This window comes from Epinephelus moara, chromosome 12 (assembly GCF_006386435.1).
Source record: "Epinephelus moara isolate mb chromosome 12, YSFRI_EMoa_1.0, whole genome shotgun sequence".
Lineage (NCBI taxonomy): Eukaryota > Metazoa > Chordata > Actinopteri > Perciformes > Serranidae > Epinephelus > Epinephelus moara.
In genome coordinates, this window is record NC_065517.1 from 15,225,747 (window position 1) to 15,244,233 (window position 18,487).

Here is an 18,487-nt window from a genome sequence, read left to right on the forward strand (position 1 = left end):
AGTAAGTAACAATACATTAAAAGATAAGAAAAGTTTCCTTTGCAACCAGTGAGTGTTAATGTATGAGTGTGTGCGTGTATGTGTGGCTACACCGTGGTACCACTGCCAGATCCCATTTCCATAAATAACAAACTTTCACGGACATTTATGCAAATGAAAGTTTGACTTTCAAGTGTGAATTTGTCATTCAGAGTAGACAAGCACTTTCTCCCGACCTTTATAAGTGAGTCAGTCACAGCTTTACACATTGGAAATATCAGGAGAAGTAAGTTAGACCAGAACGGCCCATGTCACACACACACACTACAAATGAGTGTAAAATCATCATCAACATCGACAACAGCAACAACAAGACAGGCCAGACTTGTTATCATCCTTCACATCTTATTGGCCTTCCAGGTCAGGTAGGAGTTCCAAGCAACAGCAACAATCTGGACGACAGCCAACCTGCAAGCAGGAGGAAATTTTACGTGTTTGATATTTGGTATATTTAAAGCTTTTAAAGACAATAATAATCCTACTTCTTATGAAATTTAGGAAATTTTCAGTTGAAACATGGTTCAAGAAAACTGTGTTGCGTTGCAAGTGTGCAAGAAAACTAAAAATCTTTGGTCCATTTTGAGACATTATGATATTTTCAAGACTTCTCCAGGCTAGACAGATACACTGTTTGGATCCCTGTTCTTTTAACTTTACACAGACTTCACATGTCATCAATGCAGCTGATTGTTTGTATGTTAATAAAGCCATAAACTCTTACCTGTGGTGTAGAGGAATGAAGTAGAAATTGGCAATCTGAACGGGGGGCCATAGCTGAAACACAAACATAAAACAGTCAGGGGACCAATTTACTCATATGATGTAGGGATGTCAAGTTATTAATTTCCTAGATTATACAGTTGCACAGTGATAACTTCAAGTACATTAAAACTAAAGGGATGCTTGACAATTGAATAGCTCTGCAAACCCTCTTTTTAATCTTTTTGGCCTTTTCGCTGTCTCTTGGGAATTCTCTAGGGAATTTCTTTCAGCGTTTGTTGCTTCGGTGCAGCCACTATCTGAGTTACCTAAATAAACTGTATTCTGTTGAGTGTATAATTTAGTCGTGTGCACATCTTTTGCACAGACTACAGTACCAAATTACTCTTTTTGACTTCTTGCTATGGGGCTTTTGCATTTGCAGTAGCATGGTAAGTATTGTTGTAAGCTCAGCACCGTTGTCTACCTCTCCTCTGAGCAGGGTGGTAAAACACAATGCGTCATAGATGACAGCAACACGCAAGAGACTCTCACACTGAGCTGAAATGGAAAGATTGCTCATAACTTCTGTAAATAAACTTAACAGTCTCATGCTGTGTTTCACTGCCGTTTATGGCGTGTGGTGTTTTGTGGCGGGCAGGGTGCGGATTGTAGGAGAGACAAGGAGAAATTTTTCTGAGAAAAAACACCTGTGTGACAGCTGATGTAAAACAAATGATTGCATGGGGCTCTGTTTAGCTCAATACAGCTGATCCCAATCAGTTAAAGAATGCTGTGATCGGCACAGTACCGATCTTTGAGACTGAACTGGGACATCGCTGATAATATGCGATCAAGTACAAATGTATACCAATCAATAAGTTAATTTTAACAAAACAGAGACACGCTAACTTTACAAGCATACTTCGGTAAAATGGTAAACACTAGAGGAAAAACTTACGTAGTAATTAGAGATCAGGGCGTCTGTGTAGTCCTGTGAACAAAGTTTAATAAGTTATTATATCAGCATCATAATGAGTCACTTTAAAATCAGGGGCTATCTATCTATCTATCTATCTATCTATCTATCTATCTATCTATCTATCTATCTATCTATCTGTTTCTCTATATCTCTTATTTCACATTCACCGTCACAGACCAGTCACCTGCCAACTGATCATGGTTGAGGTACATTACTTCATGAACATTTCTCTTAGTTCTTTGCACAAAGTTGCTCGCAGCAGCTTAGTGCAAAGGTCTTAAGAGAAAACTTATGTGAGAAAAAAATATGCCATAATATTGAATGTTACGGTAACGATATTACTTGCAATAAATAAACAGATATTAAAGTGTACCCAGTGCCTAGTCGTCTCTCCTGTATGCAAATGTTGCCAGACAGCTGATTTGTCAAACTTTCCTCCAACTTCCTTCAACCATGCAGAGTAGTACGGCGGCACTAGTTTAATAAACCTCACTCTAATTGCAGATTCCGACCAATCACACAATCGCTACTGACGAGGGCTCTGTCTAACTGGCCAGAGAGCTAACAGCATGGTGCAAATTAGACAAAGCAGCACCTACAGACAGAATGTAAGTTGATATGTTGTAACTTGTTACTATGTTCAAAATGCAATATTGTAGTCTTTCAGTGTTCACTGCGCAAGTTGACATCACAGAGACTATAAAAACTGACATATTGTGCAGCCCTAATACAAAGTCTTTGGTACATATGTGTACATAGTAGACATTGTACAAAACTTGAACAGCTGCTGGGCCACTTGAAACTCTTGGTTTATTTCTGAGGACTGAAAAATAGATGAAAGTTGGAAGAAATTCCTCTTTGGTGCACATCATTGTGAAAGGTAACTATTCCTTTAGGAACATTTCAATGTCTAGTGCCTGGTGGGATAAAACAGATACACATTGGCTCTGATTCGAGACTTCTGACTCAATTATACAATCATTGTTGGCCAGAAGTTGCTCATAGTTGAGTTTGTTTTGAAATTTAAACCTCTGTTATGAAACTTTCAGACTCCTACTCAGGTCTCAGGTTAAGCCCTCCAACATTTTCCATCACTGAACAGTTGAGACTGCCAGTGGGGGACGAAGTGAGAAATGGTGATGTGTTGAAACTCCAGTTGTTGCGGAGTTTCAGTCCAAAACAATGCAGGATGGAAGTTTCATAGCCAAAATTATCAGCAGATGTTCCAAGTAACTGTTGAGTAATTGGCAATGATCGACATCTCTATCAACCCCCTATAGATACAGTATATTCTAGTCATATTGTAGTATAGGAAAAGTTAATTTTCCTTTAATGGTGACCATTCACACTGAGGACACATTTGTGCATTTAAAAACCTCCAGACATGGAGGCTAGCTGCCAGCAGAGCCAGAGAACATTAGCTTAAGCAATAAAAGAGTAATGTTTTTCCAACCTGGAACCCTTTTTTTCCATGTTTTTGTGTCACAGCGACTAATGTGAACAGAACTTTTTGAAACTGGTCCAGTACTGAGTGAGAGCCCTGCGGCCAGCAGCTGCGAAAAAAAAAAAAAAACGGTCTGCAATGAAACAACTCGGGGCAGGTGCACCATTATTGTGCATGTACTACAAGTGCCTGTTTTTACCAAGTGCTAAGTCAAATTTTACAAGTGTTTCGTTTGTTGTCAGACTCTCTTTTAGGCCTTGTTTAGACATGGTATTAACATGGGTTTTGGGTGATCAAATCACAAGTGGACAGCTGAGACACATCACTGTTCATACCTGTGCCGATCATGTGTCTCCAGCTGACCACTTGTGTTCAGATTTCATTACTGCCTCACGCACAGTTCTTACGTTCACACTTTTGCTAGCTGCTCTGTAATAACCAGGATTTTAACCACGATACTCAAGTAAACATACTTAATTTCCACCACTGGGCCCAACAATACAGAAAAATATGCTATTATTGCTGTGAAAATAATAATAAAAATGTATTAATAAAAAGGCAAAATTTGTGTGATCCAGTTAAAATTCCTTTAACTTAGAAATTTCTATGAGTTTTCGATAAATGATGAAACCAAGGGAGGTAAATCCAGACTTTTCAACACCTAAGCAAATATGAGAGCTCAGCTCTCTCTCTCTCTTACACACACACACACACACACACACACACACAATATTACCACACAAAATCTCCGATGTCATCTACTTAAAGGTCACCTCTTATGTCCCGACATATAAAAACAACGAGCCAATGTTCCAGTCTTTTTTCTGGAGGTTTTTTTTTTGTTTCAGGGTGAAACTGTTTTCTAATTATGGCCAAACAAGCTACTTTGCCACCTGAGGTGAAATTACCTCTGCTGATCGCTGCGTCAGAGACACGTCAAAATCTTTCCCCCCACACTCTGCAGAAGACCGGACCTTTCTCAGCTCTTTCAGGGGTTTCTAAGCTGGTTGTAAACCGTCTTCAATTAAGTATACAAGAAGTTATTGCACGTGAATTGGACAGGAAATGATACATGACAACAAATGTCAATTTAAACTGTGATTTTTGGACAATTAAACTTAACAAAGAGAAAGTTCAATATATCTCAGTTTCACAGTTTCAATTATTGAGTTTTTGTTTCCTCACAGCTGTCTCACCACATTCATTTCCTTTGATTTCCTCCTCCTTGTGTACAATGTGTGTTCCAGGGCTAACTATCAATTAATTTCATTATCAATCTTTTTTTTATTATTATTATTTTTGTTTATTTTCAAAAGTAACTGATTAATTGCTGAGTCTATGAGTCATATGCTGAGTCATCCCCAAACTTGAACTGTGGAACTGAATTCCCATTACAATTTGATAATAAAATGTCATCAAAGTTTTCCATCTAAAAGTCCAAAAGTAAAAAACAAAACAAAACAGTTTATTATTACACAAGACAAAGAAATCAGGAAATCTTATTGCCTGAGATTTTTTTCTTTCAATCGATTAATTTACTAAAGCTCTTGGAAGTCATCTAAGCGGAAAACTGACAGAAAAAAAGTATGTTCAGAGATGTCAGTATACATACTATACTTGACTTTTGACTGACTGTGCTGTTGGTGTACACTATTTCCCCACAATGCAATGCACAAAGATGAGCTGCACAAGATAATAGGACAAGGTAAGAAAGTAATAGTAATAATTTGGTGTTCTACTAACTCTTCATCTATCGCCATCATCATATCAAACCTTTGATTTGTCCACTACCTTGATTTCTAAGCAAATACCTGCAAAACCACTTCCATCAAGTGCACTTTGTGTTTAATCCTAATAAGCAAACGTTGTAACATTCTCAACTAAGACTGTGAACATGGTAAACATTATACATGCTAAACATTAGCATGTTAGCATTGTCATGACTCTGGGTGTGTTAGCATGCTGGCGGTAGCATTTAGGTGCCTAAAGTACAGCTTCACAGAACTGCTAGCATGACGGTAGACTTGTTTTTTATCATATTTGAATTGAGGGCCTAAGGATCGATATTTCTACAGATTGTAAAACCATCTGAGGTACACTGGTAGTGTGGGCTATGTAAATAAAATTGATATGACTATAATACATACATAATATTGGCATGTAGTACAGACCTGGGAGACAGGAAACTAGTCCATCTGCACCAGACTCTGCAATCAAGCAAATCTTGTATCCATGTGGGCTGGGCAATATATCAATATTATCAATATTAAGATATGAGACTAAATATTGTCTTAAATTTGGATATCGTCATATTAAAGTGTTGTATTTTCCTGGTTTTACAGGCTGGATTACAATTTACCAATCTGTACCAGCTGTTCTGTTATTTGTCAAAAATGTCACCAAGCACCAAAAGTCAACCTACAATATTGTCGCAATATCCATATCAAGGTATTTTGATCAAAAGTATTGTGGTATTTGATATTCTCCATATCGCCCAGACCTATCATACTGACATCTTTAAATACATGTAATACGATCAGTTTGACAGTGTGTATGAATACACACATCCCTGGACTTCTATCTTCCTGAGAACACTCATTGATAAAATGTATTCTCTACCTTCCTTACCCTAAGCTGAACTATCACAACAGAGTACCTTACCCTTACCCAAACCTAATTTTAACTTAGCCCTAAAATAGGCCTGGGAAGCAGTGAGGTATGGCCAAAATGACCCAATTGTCCAAAATGTCCTTGATCTTTAGGTTACAAACGTGTTGTGGTCCTCATTATGTAGCAAGCACGAAAACACACACACACACTTGATTACACTTGATTATTATTAGCATGCAGTATAGACAGTGTCAGCTATTGGAGGTTTTTGTTCTGTCACAGATTAAAAACTGGAGACAGACAAGAAGAACAGGTGGGTTAATAGGCAAACAAGTAGTTCTTGATTGGACCTGTGTTAGACTTTAACAATCAGAGCAACCTGTTCAGCGAGTGGCTCCATTAATTTTCATCTCACATTCCCTCCGTGCCAGGCGGCCTTGTTGTAATGAGCACATTTGTCATTTATTTTCTGTCCTTTCTGACATTTACCAGGTCGGCCTTTTGGGTCCAATGCGCCTCCTTTTGTAAATAATTGATGGTGACCAGCGGCACGTTGGGTAAGCAAGGCGGTGACGGACGTTTGAGCAGCTGGCACAAAATGACAGTTAGCTCTGACCTGGCATACAAATACACACACAAACCCGCACACACACATTCATATGAAGGTATGAGTCACTCCAGCTATTTCCACAGCCCCCCCTCCCCTCTCGCCTCTTCCTCCATCACAGGAAATAGTTTCTAATAATAAGGAGAGGTGAGTGTTGGAGGTCAGATACTGTAGCTACGATGAAAACTAAACTTCCTCTCTGTGTACTCTCATTTACTTGGGCTGTGTTCATACAGACTAAATACTGTTTGTGTCAAGTCTTAAGTATCAATATAAAATACAAATCAAGTTAAATCATAGCAAAGGGGAATCCAGTACCGACTTAACATACAAAAATGGGTTTTTCATGACTTATTTTGTCAATATTGCAGCTGAAACCACAATGAAGAAAAGAGGTGACAGGCAAAGATGGTTTACTTGTATGCAAAATTACAACTTTTTGATCTAGAATTTTTAAAAAATCTATGTATTTTTTCAATGTTATTGCTCATAATTCAAGTTTTAAATGTGTCTATCTTAATTTACAGTGATTTCTTTTTCAGTAGGGCTTGGTAATGTTTTAAAAATTACAATACCAGTACCAATACCAAAACCCTTAAAATGATAAAGATACCAACAGAGTCATTCGATAACCATGATGTGAATGGAGTGGCGTGTACTATACTTCTTTAATATTTTCATAGCATCTCGGCACACTGAACCTCCAATGCTGTCAACAGGCCGAACTCTACTTCACCAAACCACAGATTGAATGGGTTGCAGCTGCTGTTGCAGGAGTGTGAGCTCCGCGCCGGGTACAGAGAGTCTGTCCTGCTGCACACACAGTGACACGGCTAACTGTTAGCATCACATGGCTAACATTACCCTAAGATTATTAACAGGTTTAACGACAGAGTCGAGTTGTTTCCATGTCACTGTGAGTTCGTTTGGGACTGTTTAACAGCTCTGTGTTGGTTGTTAGCATTGCTGTGTTAGCTCACGTTACCTGGGCAGGCGTTGAACTGACTGGTTGCCGAGAGGAGAGCAGCTCCAGAGACAGCAGCTCCAGAAAGTTTGCTCATGTGGCGGGGAACTGGGACAGTTTGGGATTAGACCCCCGGTGTAAAAATGATCCATGATTTGACAGTTCGATGGTATTTGGTACTAGGTTATTTCGGTTGATACTTTAAAAGTATCGAGTACTAATACTCAGCCCTATTTTTCAGTGACGTTTACTATCCAAACTGACATCCATCAGGCTCTAGAGGAGTACACACCTCTTCACCTTTAAAACAACATTCATAGAGGAAAGATCAGAAGAGGACAGATCAGGTCAAACAGTGAAATTTAACCTAAAGTGGAGATTATTTTGACCCACAGTCTGAGAGTTTTTCCAGGTTCGGCTAACCAACGTCACCCGGCATTTTTTTTCCAAATCTCAGTAACTCAACACAGGAATGCTCCTAAGGATGTAAGGTTAACAATATAAATGCTTGTTTCTGGGTGTTTGGGGGCTGAAACCTTTCCTATAAAGCACTGGTGTATGGGAGGGAGTCAGGCAAACACATACTGCATCTAATGAAGGGCGTCCGGTCCACCTAACTGCGTCAGAAACTCTGGAGAGCATATGAGGTAACATACAAACTCCTCAAAAAAAGAAAGCACAAAGGATCATACCCATCAGTTGAGAGGGCTGACGGCTAAATACTGTGACACAGGGGGAGTCATATTGTCAGACAACACAATGATGTGACATAGAAATAACTCACTAACTCACCCTCTTGAGCTTGGTGACATTCTGCTCCACCGTCAGTCCGTTCAGAACACCAGAGATACCGAGGAAAGCTCCCAGGAAACACGGAGCAAAACACAACTACAAAGACACATAGAAACACAGTGAATTTCAGTGTTCGAACTACAGTTCGTACATAATAATTAAACATATTGTGTGCTTAAAACCCCCCCACAATTTCACACATATTAGAAAGACGTTTTGCAAGAACTCAGGGTTTAACTGAGTAATCTGAACACTTACTATTTAAGATTAAGAGAATGATACATTTTCATTGGGTGCAGTTTACAGTAAATGCAATAGACTCTTAATTGTTAAAAGTATAATTGAAACTGTCTAGTTTTTAAGTTAGATCATTTAAGGTTATTTGTGATGTTTCTCTTAATTAAAGAAAAGAGGGACTCGCTATACATAGTGAAGTGAAGCTACACTTTTTTTTTTACACCATATAATTAGGGCATTTTAAGTTTATTTCATTTCTACAAAATAATCTTGGCCAACAGATTTGTTTCTCTGTCACCTGGAAGTGTGACAGGTTACATAAACTCAGACTTTTATTGTGATCTTAACAAAATAAATACAACAAAACAGGTCTTCAGTGGATCAGGTCAAACAAAAGGAACCATTTCTGCGGCTGCGTCCTCAGTACATGAAGGCTTTTATAGAGGCTAAAGAAAAGATCTGATGCATGAACTGAAGCAGAATGATGGAAAAAAACATATTTACTGTACAGTGGATGCATTTCATGGCCTGAAGTAGGTCTGACGCAGATGGACGCCACATCACCTCAGATCTTTCAATGGTACTTCAGTTGATAGAGGCAGGGAGAGCAGTGTACAGTGTGACCACGTAGCTACTCAAGCGGAGGAGTGGACCCTTTGCTTCAGTAAATATTTCAGTAGAGGGGAGATGTTGAAAGCTCTGAAGTCTTGTTCTACATTTGTCCTGCTGCACTTTGATTGAATCAAACACCAGAGGGCAGAATGAAGAGGGGACACCAGCCTCCTCTCTTTTTTACATTTTCTGACAAAGAATTTAGACGAATTTTAGCATCTACTGTATATGCATTTAATGATAAAACCTTTAACGGATTGTAGCAAATGTACGCTGTAATGTATACTCACTTTTGGGGACACAACCCCAGCTGGAAAAGCACATATGTATCGACAGCTTTTTGTGGCACTATTCCCATCTACGAGTCGCTACAAGCACCCACATTTGGAGCCTATAAAGCTGATGGAAACACACTGACAGGTCGCTACAAAACACCCACATCCGGAGCCTATAAAGCTGATGGAAACACACTGACAGGTTGCTACAAAACACCTGCATTTGGAGCCTATAAAACGGATAGAAACACACTGACAGGTTGCTACAAAACACCCACATCTGGAGCCTATAAAGCTGATGGAAAAACACTGACAGGTTGCTACAAAACACTCATATTTGGAGCCTATAAAGCTGATGGAAACACACCGATGGGGCGCTATAAACACCCACATTTAAAACCTATAAAACTGATGGAAACACACTGATGGGTTGCTATAAAACACCCACATCTGGAGCCTTTAAAGCTGATGGAAACACGGCAACGGGTCCCTATAAAACACCCACATCTGGAGCCTATAAAGCTGATGGAAACACACTGACAGGTTGCCACAAAACACCCACATTTGAAACCTATAGACTGATGGAAACACACTGATGGGTCACTACAAAACACCCACATTTGAAACCTATAAAGCTGATGGAAACACACTGATGGTTTGCTACAAAACACCCATATCTTGAGCCTATAAAGCGGATGGAAACACACCAACTGGTTGCTACAAAACACCCACATTTGGAGCCTATAAAGCCAATGGAAACACACCGACGGGTTGCTACAAAACACCCATATCTGGAGCCTATAAAGCCAATAGTAACACACCGACGGGTGGCTACAGAAGTCCCACATTTGGAGCCTAAAAATCTAATGAAAACACAGCAATGATTCACTGTAACATAGTCCAAGTCCAACATAACTGGAGTCCATCTTTGCAGAAATATGTTGATCTGCATTTGCGGTTTAATTTTCCTTTGTGTAAACTTGTTTCAGTCTATGAGTCGATGAATTTGGGTGGGTGAAAAATGCTCCTTTCCAATTCACAGTTATCATTCTTCTAGCAATCAGCAGAAGTATGTGGCCTATATCTTTGGTCTTTTCCCATTTCACTTTGGGATAGCACTCCAATTAAAATCAACACAGAATCCATTGGGATGGCAATTCTCAATGATTTTTCAGTCTCCTCTTTTATATCTTGTCAAAATCCCTGCTGTGCTGGACAGTCCTAGAAATGATCTCCAGTCATCCCACATAAACCTTTATCAAAAAAAAGCTAATGTTTATTTTCCAATCAAATTCTTTCAATAAATGACTGTTAATGTGGCTACTCATACAGATATACCCATTTCTATCCTCAATAATACATTTAATTCTAACTCCTATTTCTCTTTCACATGGAGGGCACTTTATGCTGTGTCAGCTGTTAAATATTAGCAGAAATGAGAAATATGGATTTTACTGAGTGAGTGTTTTTCTGTTACCATCATAAAATGCTTTTCAATAACTGTTGCGTCTCGTTTGATCTTTTCTCACTCTGAATTGCATTTAATGTAGTGCCTTATTTGTTGGTATTGAAGAAGCTAATTTGGGAGTAATGTGACTGATTTTGGAGATGGGCAAAAGATTTTATGTCACTGCCCTGATTTATTGTGCTCTACATTCTTTTTACTTTGAAATGTACTGTAATAATTTCATTTTCATCTGGTCATCTCTCATTTATAATATGAATGCCATTAAAGAATTAAGTACAACAGGTACAATGAATAAATTTAGGTAAAAAGGGTTAGACTCCTGTTGGTCCTTCATGCTCACAGCTCATCAGCTGTATAGGGAGGAAAAAAGGGGGACTCACAGGAAGTGCAAATAAAAGGAGAAACAGTCAAACTGTACAGTCTGCTTTGTCCAAAACTCTTGACAAATTCGACAGAGTTTCCTCCCGTCAGCACAACAAAGAGTCATCTGTCAGCCTCATACGGGGAAATTGTATCATCCACCCAGTTGGGCACAATTCATGAGCTGAGCCCTAACAGTAGTTTGTGTGAATCATTTATCACTGAGCATCTTTCCTTTTTGTTTCTTTGTTTACTGAACGCACTGTAGTTGCTTTAGTTTGCCTTTACCCAGCAACAACAGGTAGTAGAAGAAGAGAGGAGTGCTTTTCTCACCTGGTCCACCAGCATTTTCTTCATGGCTGCACTTTTAGTTCCTCCGACCACCAGTCTGTCCAAAACTTTGTACCAACTGCCGATTACTGGACCCTTTGTTAGAAAACACAGAAATTATGAATTACAGAGCTTCTTCTCTCATAAATATGAATTTTTAATGTGTTGTTGTTGTTTGACAAACATTCCAGTTAACTACATATCACTAAAGAAGCCTCAAAGGTTTTCTGTCCATAGCTTCACTCCTTTGACGACTGAATTCAAGCCACTAAAATGAATACATTATTAATGTGGGGAAGACTGATACATGATGTATGAGTTATGAGACAGTTGTGCCTCCCTAGATGAATGAGCAAACATGTCTTAGTGTAACATGACTCCTGTGTGTGTGGTTGAAGAGCTGTTTTTTCTATAATTTAAAACGACAAGGCAGCTGATTGGCGGAACGTAAGACGATTATGGAAATATAAATAAACTTTGCTTACGCTGCGGTGATGTCAAAATGAATTGTGCAGCTGTCAAAGGACTTGAATGAGTGAATGTGCACACAAAGGCATAAAGCAACTCTATGCAACATGGGTAAGCATGTACGCACATAATGCATGTGATGATTAGTTACTTACAGATCTACAAATTCCATTTTTGATGCCTTTCAATGTAACTTTTTTCCATTAATGTCTTCATTTTGCTTCACATTCTCTTTCTCATGTTTTACAAAAGACACCCTCAAAGCCCATATTTTTATTTTTTTTTTAAAAATCAATGCCCTATTTACACCTATAGTGTCCAGATTATACTGTATCTGCTGCAACCTTTCATTTCAGTATTCAGTGCACTATTGAAATCAACTGACTAGGTCTGTGAGCTTGTGTTAGACAGCCAGTAAATGAGTCAATAATCAAAGTTTCATTTTTCATCTCTTTGTCAAATGTATGTCATTTTCATGTGGTATCACAGCTGCAAGCACAGACCATTTGAACTCACTCATCATGGCAGATTCATTTAAAGTTTTTTCTTTCACTTTGTGAATATTTAGAGAAGTGTGTCACTTATTTTGTTTATGACAGAATAGAATCAATTAGATAATCACAAAACTTACCAAACTCATTACTTATCATTATATCTAGTCAAGAGGTCACTTCTTACCACAAAGAAGAAACCAATGCTCATCATCTTGGCCGTCCGCGGCACGTCATGATGAGCCAACCCTCTTCTCTCAATCACCTGTTGGGAGATGACATCACCGACACCCACCAAAGACCCTGGAGGACAATCAGGGGTCAGATACTGCGTCTGAACATGGTGGTGATACAGGTGATATTATTCCTGTAGATGTTATATTCATATATATTGTGATAGTGTATGTATCAATGCTTTTTTGTCATTTTCATCACATTTTAATTATACGGTACATTTAAATAATATTGTAATAATACTGATAACAGCAATCACTATAAATTTATTCATTTTCCATAATCACTTATCCTGTTGGGGGTCACGGGGGGGCTGGAGCCTATCCCAGCTGACATTGAGTGAGAGGCAGGGTACACCCTGAACAGGTCACCAGACTATCACAGGGCTGACACATAGAGCCAGACAACCATTCACATTCACATTCACACCTACGGCAACTTTTCGAGTCACCAATTAACCTGCATGTCTTTGGACTGTGGGAGGAAGCTGGAGTACTCAGAGAAAACCCACACTGACACGGGGAGAACATGCAAACTCCACATAGAAGGGCTCCCCCACCCCAGGTTTAAACCAGGAACTCTCTTGCTGTGAGGTGACAGTGCTATCCACTGCACCACTGTGCGGCCCAGTCACTACAAATGTGACATGAAATTTTCATACAGTTTCATCTCTACAACAAACACATAACATGATGAATATAACTACTTTAGGCACCATTTCCATTTCTCTGGGGTGACTATGGTGCTATAAACGGGGATAATAATGCTGTAAGTTCCCATGTTAACAAAAGGACATTTAACAACATCAGCATCAGCAGACCAGAATGCAATGCAGCCAAGAAGACATTTTATGTTTTGCTGTAGGGGCATGTAGCACACAGCTGATAATTCTCTGTGGGCTTGTCACTACAAATGACACCTTTCATGTAACACGTAGCCATTTGATCCATTGGCAAAGCAAAGTATTGATTAGTGGAACTTAAAGTGCACTAAACAAAGCCACAGCTGTCAATTTAACTCCTTTCAGGGTGATATTTAGTGCTGTAGTGTGAGGATCAGGATTTCACTGCCCCAGGATTTAACTGACTGAACTCTAGACAAGCCTGTGAAATCTCAAAGGGATGACGGTAATGGAAGGAGGATTGACGGAAGGGCCAGTTTACGATCTAAGGACGTCACAATAACCTGATAGCTGCTAAAACTCTCAGATTCAAGAAGACATAAAAGAAGGCAAAGGGACTGATGTTTGTGTGAAGAGTAGCATGCATGGTGTTAAACTAAAATGCTCAATTCAAATTTATGGAAACAAGAAGACACATCTCAAACTGCAGATATTATACTATTATACTATATTATATGCCCCAAAATTGTTTCAACACAAGTTAAATCCTGTTATTTTAAACTAAATATTCAGTTAGGATAGTCAAAATGGACTGCAGGCATTCTCTGATCTTAAATGTAAATCAAACCATTTACGCTGCAGTGAAGATCTTTTGCCCTTAAATAAAGGTGGGAAACCCCACTAACATAATGCCACCCACTGCAGCCCACATGCCACAGTTTAAATGGCATGTGTCATCGCACAGACCCAGCTGAACAGGAGCCAACCTTTGCTTAAAATGTCATGGGAGAACTAATAAAGCTAGTTAGGGCGGCAAAGGTGGACACGCACTCACCAAAAAATGTCAATTGTACATCCTGTGAGCAATAAATACTTTGTCACTTTGACTCAAGCCTCCCTGATGGGAAGTGAAGCACCAAGAGAGCTCAGGAGCTTCACTCAGCATCGTCAGCACTTCAATGTCTATTAAACCACTCAAACATCCTCGTTGTAATAAAGTTAAAAGTCGTTTGGTTTTGTTGGTCGCATCAGTCACTGCGCTTCCTATTGCACTCAGTCAATCTTAATGAGAGGTCTGTATTAATCCGACAAGAGGAGTGGCCAGACTCTAAATTGCCCTTAAGCCTGAATGGGAGCGTGAATGCTTGTGTGTCTCTAAGTGCCAGCCCTGTGTTATCTGGTGACCTGTCCAGGGTGTACCCCGTGTAGGATCTAAGCCTTGATAGATGCCACAGCTTCCCTGGTTGTGTTAAGACAACAATCTGCAGGTTCCAGTTGCCAAACAATCAACATGTTTATTCATACCACCAATACAGGTTGAATAAATGTCCATTTCTTTATCTTTAATCCAAACTGAACACACAGCACATTGCCCACTGTCCTGCACCACAGCGGTAAAAACCTTTTGCTCTTCCAGGATGAAACACCAGACGTCAACAATGTTGTTCCTACCTTTATACACTAATGTTCCAAACATCAATACAGCGCCACACAGTGTACATACATAGTAAATACAATTAATGTCTGTTGAGTGGAATGACATGTTTGGCTCTTACACCCTGCCTCTCACCCAGTGTCAGCTGGGATAGGCTCCAACTCCCCACGCGACCTTAAGAGGATAAGTGGTTATGGAAAATGAATGAATTCTGTTTTTATCACTATTGAATACAAGTAAGAGCATTTTAATGCTGTAGTTTGTCAATGTGGAGCCAATTTTAGGTACTTTGTACTCTACTAGGCACATCAGCAGTATAGTACTGCATCATATCATAACAGCATATCATATGTTTACTATGGAAAAAGAATCATTGGCATAAAATAAATGCAGTGGAGTAAAAAGTACAATATTTCCCTCTGAGATGTGGTGGAATAGAAGTATAAAGTAATACTCAAGAAAATTACAAGCATGTCAAAATTGTACTCAAGTACAGAACTTCTGTCAATCCTGGTAAATGATGTGCATCAGTTCAGTCAATCGGAATTATGCTTTGCTTTTTAACTGTTCATTTATTTATAATATCGTGCTGATGCTTCTTGTTATTGCATTGTCTCCTTTGTTGCTGTATCTCTACAAATTTCCCCACTGTGGGACTGTTCAAGGATGATCTTACTGATGAGCACTGTCTCCATCTAGTGGTGATCTAACAGCTACTACACTTATAGGTACATTTTTCAAACACTTGCACATTAAACAACTGCTCAGAAATTCTGGACATGGGATGAGTTATATATTGCAGAAGTAGCATATAAAGATAAAGTCAGATTCATAAAACCTGAACATGTTGTCCTACATATCACCTACTTTGAAGGAGAGGTGACCTTAAAAATTTCTATGCATTTTTTTGGACAAAAGGGTCAAAGGTCAGGGGTTTTATTTCCTGAAAGTGTTCTCCAAAGGCTCTCTGGGAAACTGCTTGAACTACAGGCTTTATTTCCTTTCTAATAAATTAAAGGCTGTTGGAGCTGTTGTTGCAGTTTCTACAAGTGCTAACGGTGATTTTCATTTTTGATTATTTGTTATTCTTGTTAATGGATGATTGATTTACTCTTCATATGTAAAAACCTAAACCTAGTGCGTATAATTATGTCATTGGAGCATCTTTTCAAGTTAGTCTGATTGCATATGCTGGTTTTTGTTTGTAGAAAATACATCATCTGCATGGCAACTTTATTAACAAGGTCACCAGGACCAAAAAAGGCATCTTGTAGGTGCGAATTTTGTCTGACGAAAAGTAAATTATTTACTTTATGCAAAGGGAGAAAAACTAGAAAGTCCTGTAATCAGCAAGGGTCTTTTATTTTCAAATTAGTTGTTCTATTAATAATCACTTTCCATCCATCTCAAAGCTGATATTGATTAGGAAACATACAAAAAGACAGACCGTGGTCACTTGGTTCAAAGGTATTTTTTGTTGATTCTGAAACTGAGGTTCATTGTAAACTGGTCCAAAGGTCATATAATGTGACAAACAGCTGAACATTTTAACCCCCGTTTCTGTTATTTACACTTTATCTTTCCCCAAAGAGTGACTTCAACTGTATTTCTGCACATATTAAGTTGCTTATTGATTAATAACTTAATTAGGAAATTTGTCTGCTGTGTTATGGAAATGACATGTGCATGTGGAACCTAGGGTATGGGTAACAGTGTGTCCTACCAGCAGTCACTATCTGCACTGTCCAGGGGTATTTGGTCATCAGCACTTGGTAGGATCTCCACAGGGCCGCCATTCTCCGTCCTGGGAAGACAAAAACAGATCAATCTCATTAAAGAGACTGCAAAAACGGGATTTTCCCACTAACCCACCCCGCCCACCGGCAGGCAATGTGATTCAAATCAAGCGACCCGGCAAATAAGCGCCGTTGTACTGTCAATTATGGCATGTCAGTTAGTTTCAGTAAGTAGTCTGCTTCTTGGAGGTGGCTATCATCGACTAAACATATACTATACTAACCTTTTTACAGCTAGCACGTTTTCTTTCACCATTTTGGCAATGAGAGTTCATTTAGCAACACTTTGAGTACATACTTTAACATCTTGTCCACTTAAACTGCTGGCTAACACCCCCACTGGATGAAACTGCGCAATTACAATATTACAATTCAAAGTTAATTTTTTTTAGTTAAATTGCGTCCTTCTCTGTGAGTTCTGTCAAAGCCGAATTAAAGAGTGGTTTCAAATAATTTAGTTAAAACTCAAAATGAGGTTCTGATCTATGTTTATTGACAAACAACCACGAAAACTTTAAACTGTGAAGTTTTTGAATGCGATTCTGTCTGAGTCTAGCTGAGCTAAACCTACATCAAGTTCAGTGCTGCGTCTTAATTAACGTTAACGACGTTACAGCCGGTTGTTTATAGCTAACAGCTAGCTTTACGTCTGTAACGTTAACAAGTTGTAAACCAAAGTAACTTTTAACCGTATTATTCACAGTGTTTATTTAACTGTACGAGACATCCAAGCTGCTACCTACACACAACACAACTGTCCCGGCTTGCACCTCAACTTTAACGTCAATTAATACTTAGTATAATATGAATAAATGTGATTTAAACGCGTACATACCTGTGAATGAGCCCGGCTTCACTGAGTGCTGCTGGTGATGCCTTCACGTCCCCGCATCCGCTCCGAATTGTGGCCTCTAAAAACCATCCGAGTAAAAAGCGTGAAGTGCTGTGTTGAACCCTTGTCCTGGTGCAATTTAAATATTTATGAAGTCACATTTTCTCCAGAATCAATCAAACAATTACTTCAAAGACTTTGCTAATTATCTACTGTATTGTGCAAAAGAACACTTATTATTATTATTATTGAAGGTAAAAAAAAGTTATCACTTGTTATGAATGATGATGACAAAGTGTGTACTATTGTTGCATTTTAATCTTATTAAAGTTGTTTTTCGTATTGAAACTGAACGCTATTTTGAGTCTCCTAAATTTGTGACAAATAAGAAATCCACAACAGCAGATATTTACTCAAAGATGTTTGTTTGATGAAGTCTGACATAGAAGTAATCCTTGATTTTTATTTGTCATTATTTTCCTTCTTCTCCTATATTATATATTTTTTTAATGTATATTATTATAATTTAATAAATAAATGAATGAAATTAATAAGTAAACAAACTAAAAAAAACGTACTCCAAGTTTTATCCAAAGACATAAACCATGTCAAATTAATTTCCTTGCATATTAATTGCCAAGTACAAGATGCTGCATCATGTTACTAAATCAGGAAACATCATTAACAGATTTAAGTAAAAACTTTTTTTTTTAATTATTTTACACATAGCAGTGAATAAAACAACAAAACCATATGATAGTGGGTTAAATTGTTAGTCTACGTCTTGAATGCAATCTGACCCTTTAAACAAATGTTGTACCCTTCTTTTCATACTCTTAAAATTATTTATTTTGAGTGCATGTAGCTGCTCTGTCTGAAAAGAGTGGACAAGCTTGTTTCTACCTCGCCCTTTCTGTTAGTTAGAAAGCACAGAAAATGAACCCATGATTTCCTACAGTCCTGGAAAGCAG

At 38.5% G+C, this 18,487-nt stretch overlaps 1 protein-coding gene across 2 annotated transcripts; it reads right to left on the reverse strand.

The window, feature by feature from the left end:
* Positions 1–201: 201 nt before the first annotated feature.
* mpv17 (mitochondrial inner membrane protein MPV17) lies at positions 202–17,608 on the reverse strand. Of its 2 annotated transcripts, none has more exons than XM_050058797.1 (8): positions 17,520–17,608; positions 16,612–16,692; positions 12,566–12,681; positions 11,423–11,515; positions 8,138–8,233; positions 1,700–1,732; positions 761–813; positions 202–447 (listed from the first exon to the last, which is right to left on the reverse strand). In XM_050058797.1, the coding sequence occupies exons 2-8, from the start codon at positions 16,682–16,684 to the stop codon at positions 378–380; spliced, it is 534 nt and encodes a 177-aa protein (XP_049914754.1). In that variant the 5' UTR covers positions 16,685–16,692; positions 17,520–17,608; the 3' UTR covers positions 202–377. The 2 variants fall into 2 exon arrangements, with proteins under 2 accessions (XP_049914754.1, XP_049914755.1); XM_050058798.1 differs by lacking the exon at positions 17,520–17,608 and adding an exon at positions 16,909–17,032.
* Between the last annotated feature and the right edge of the window lie 879 nt (positions 17,609–18,487).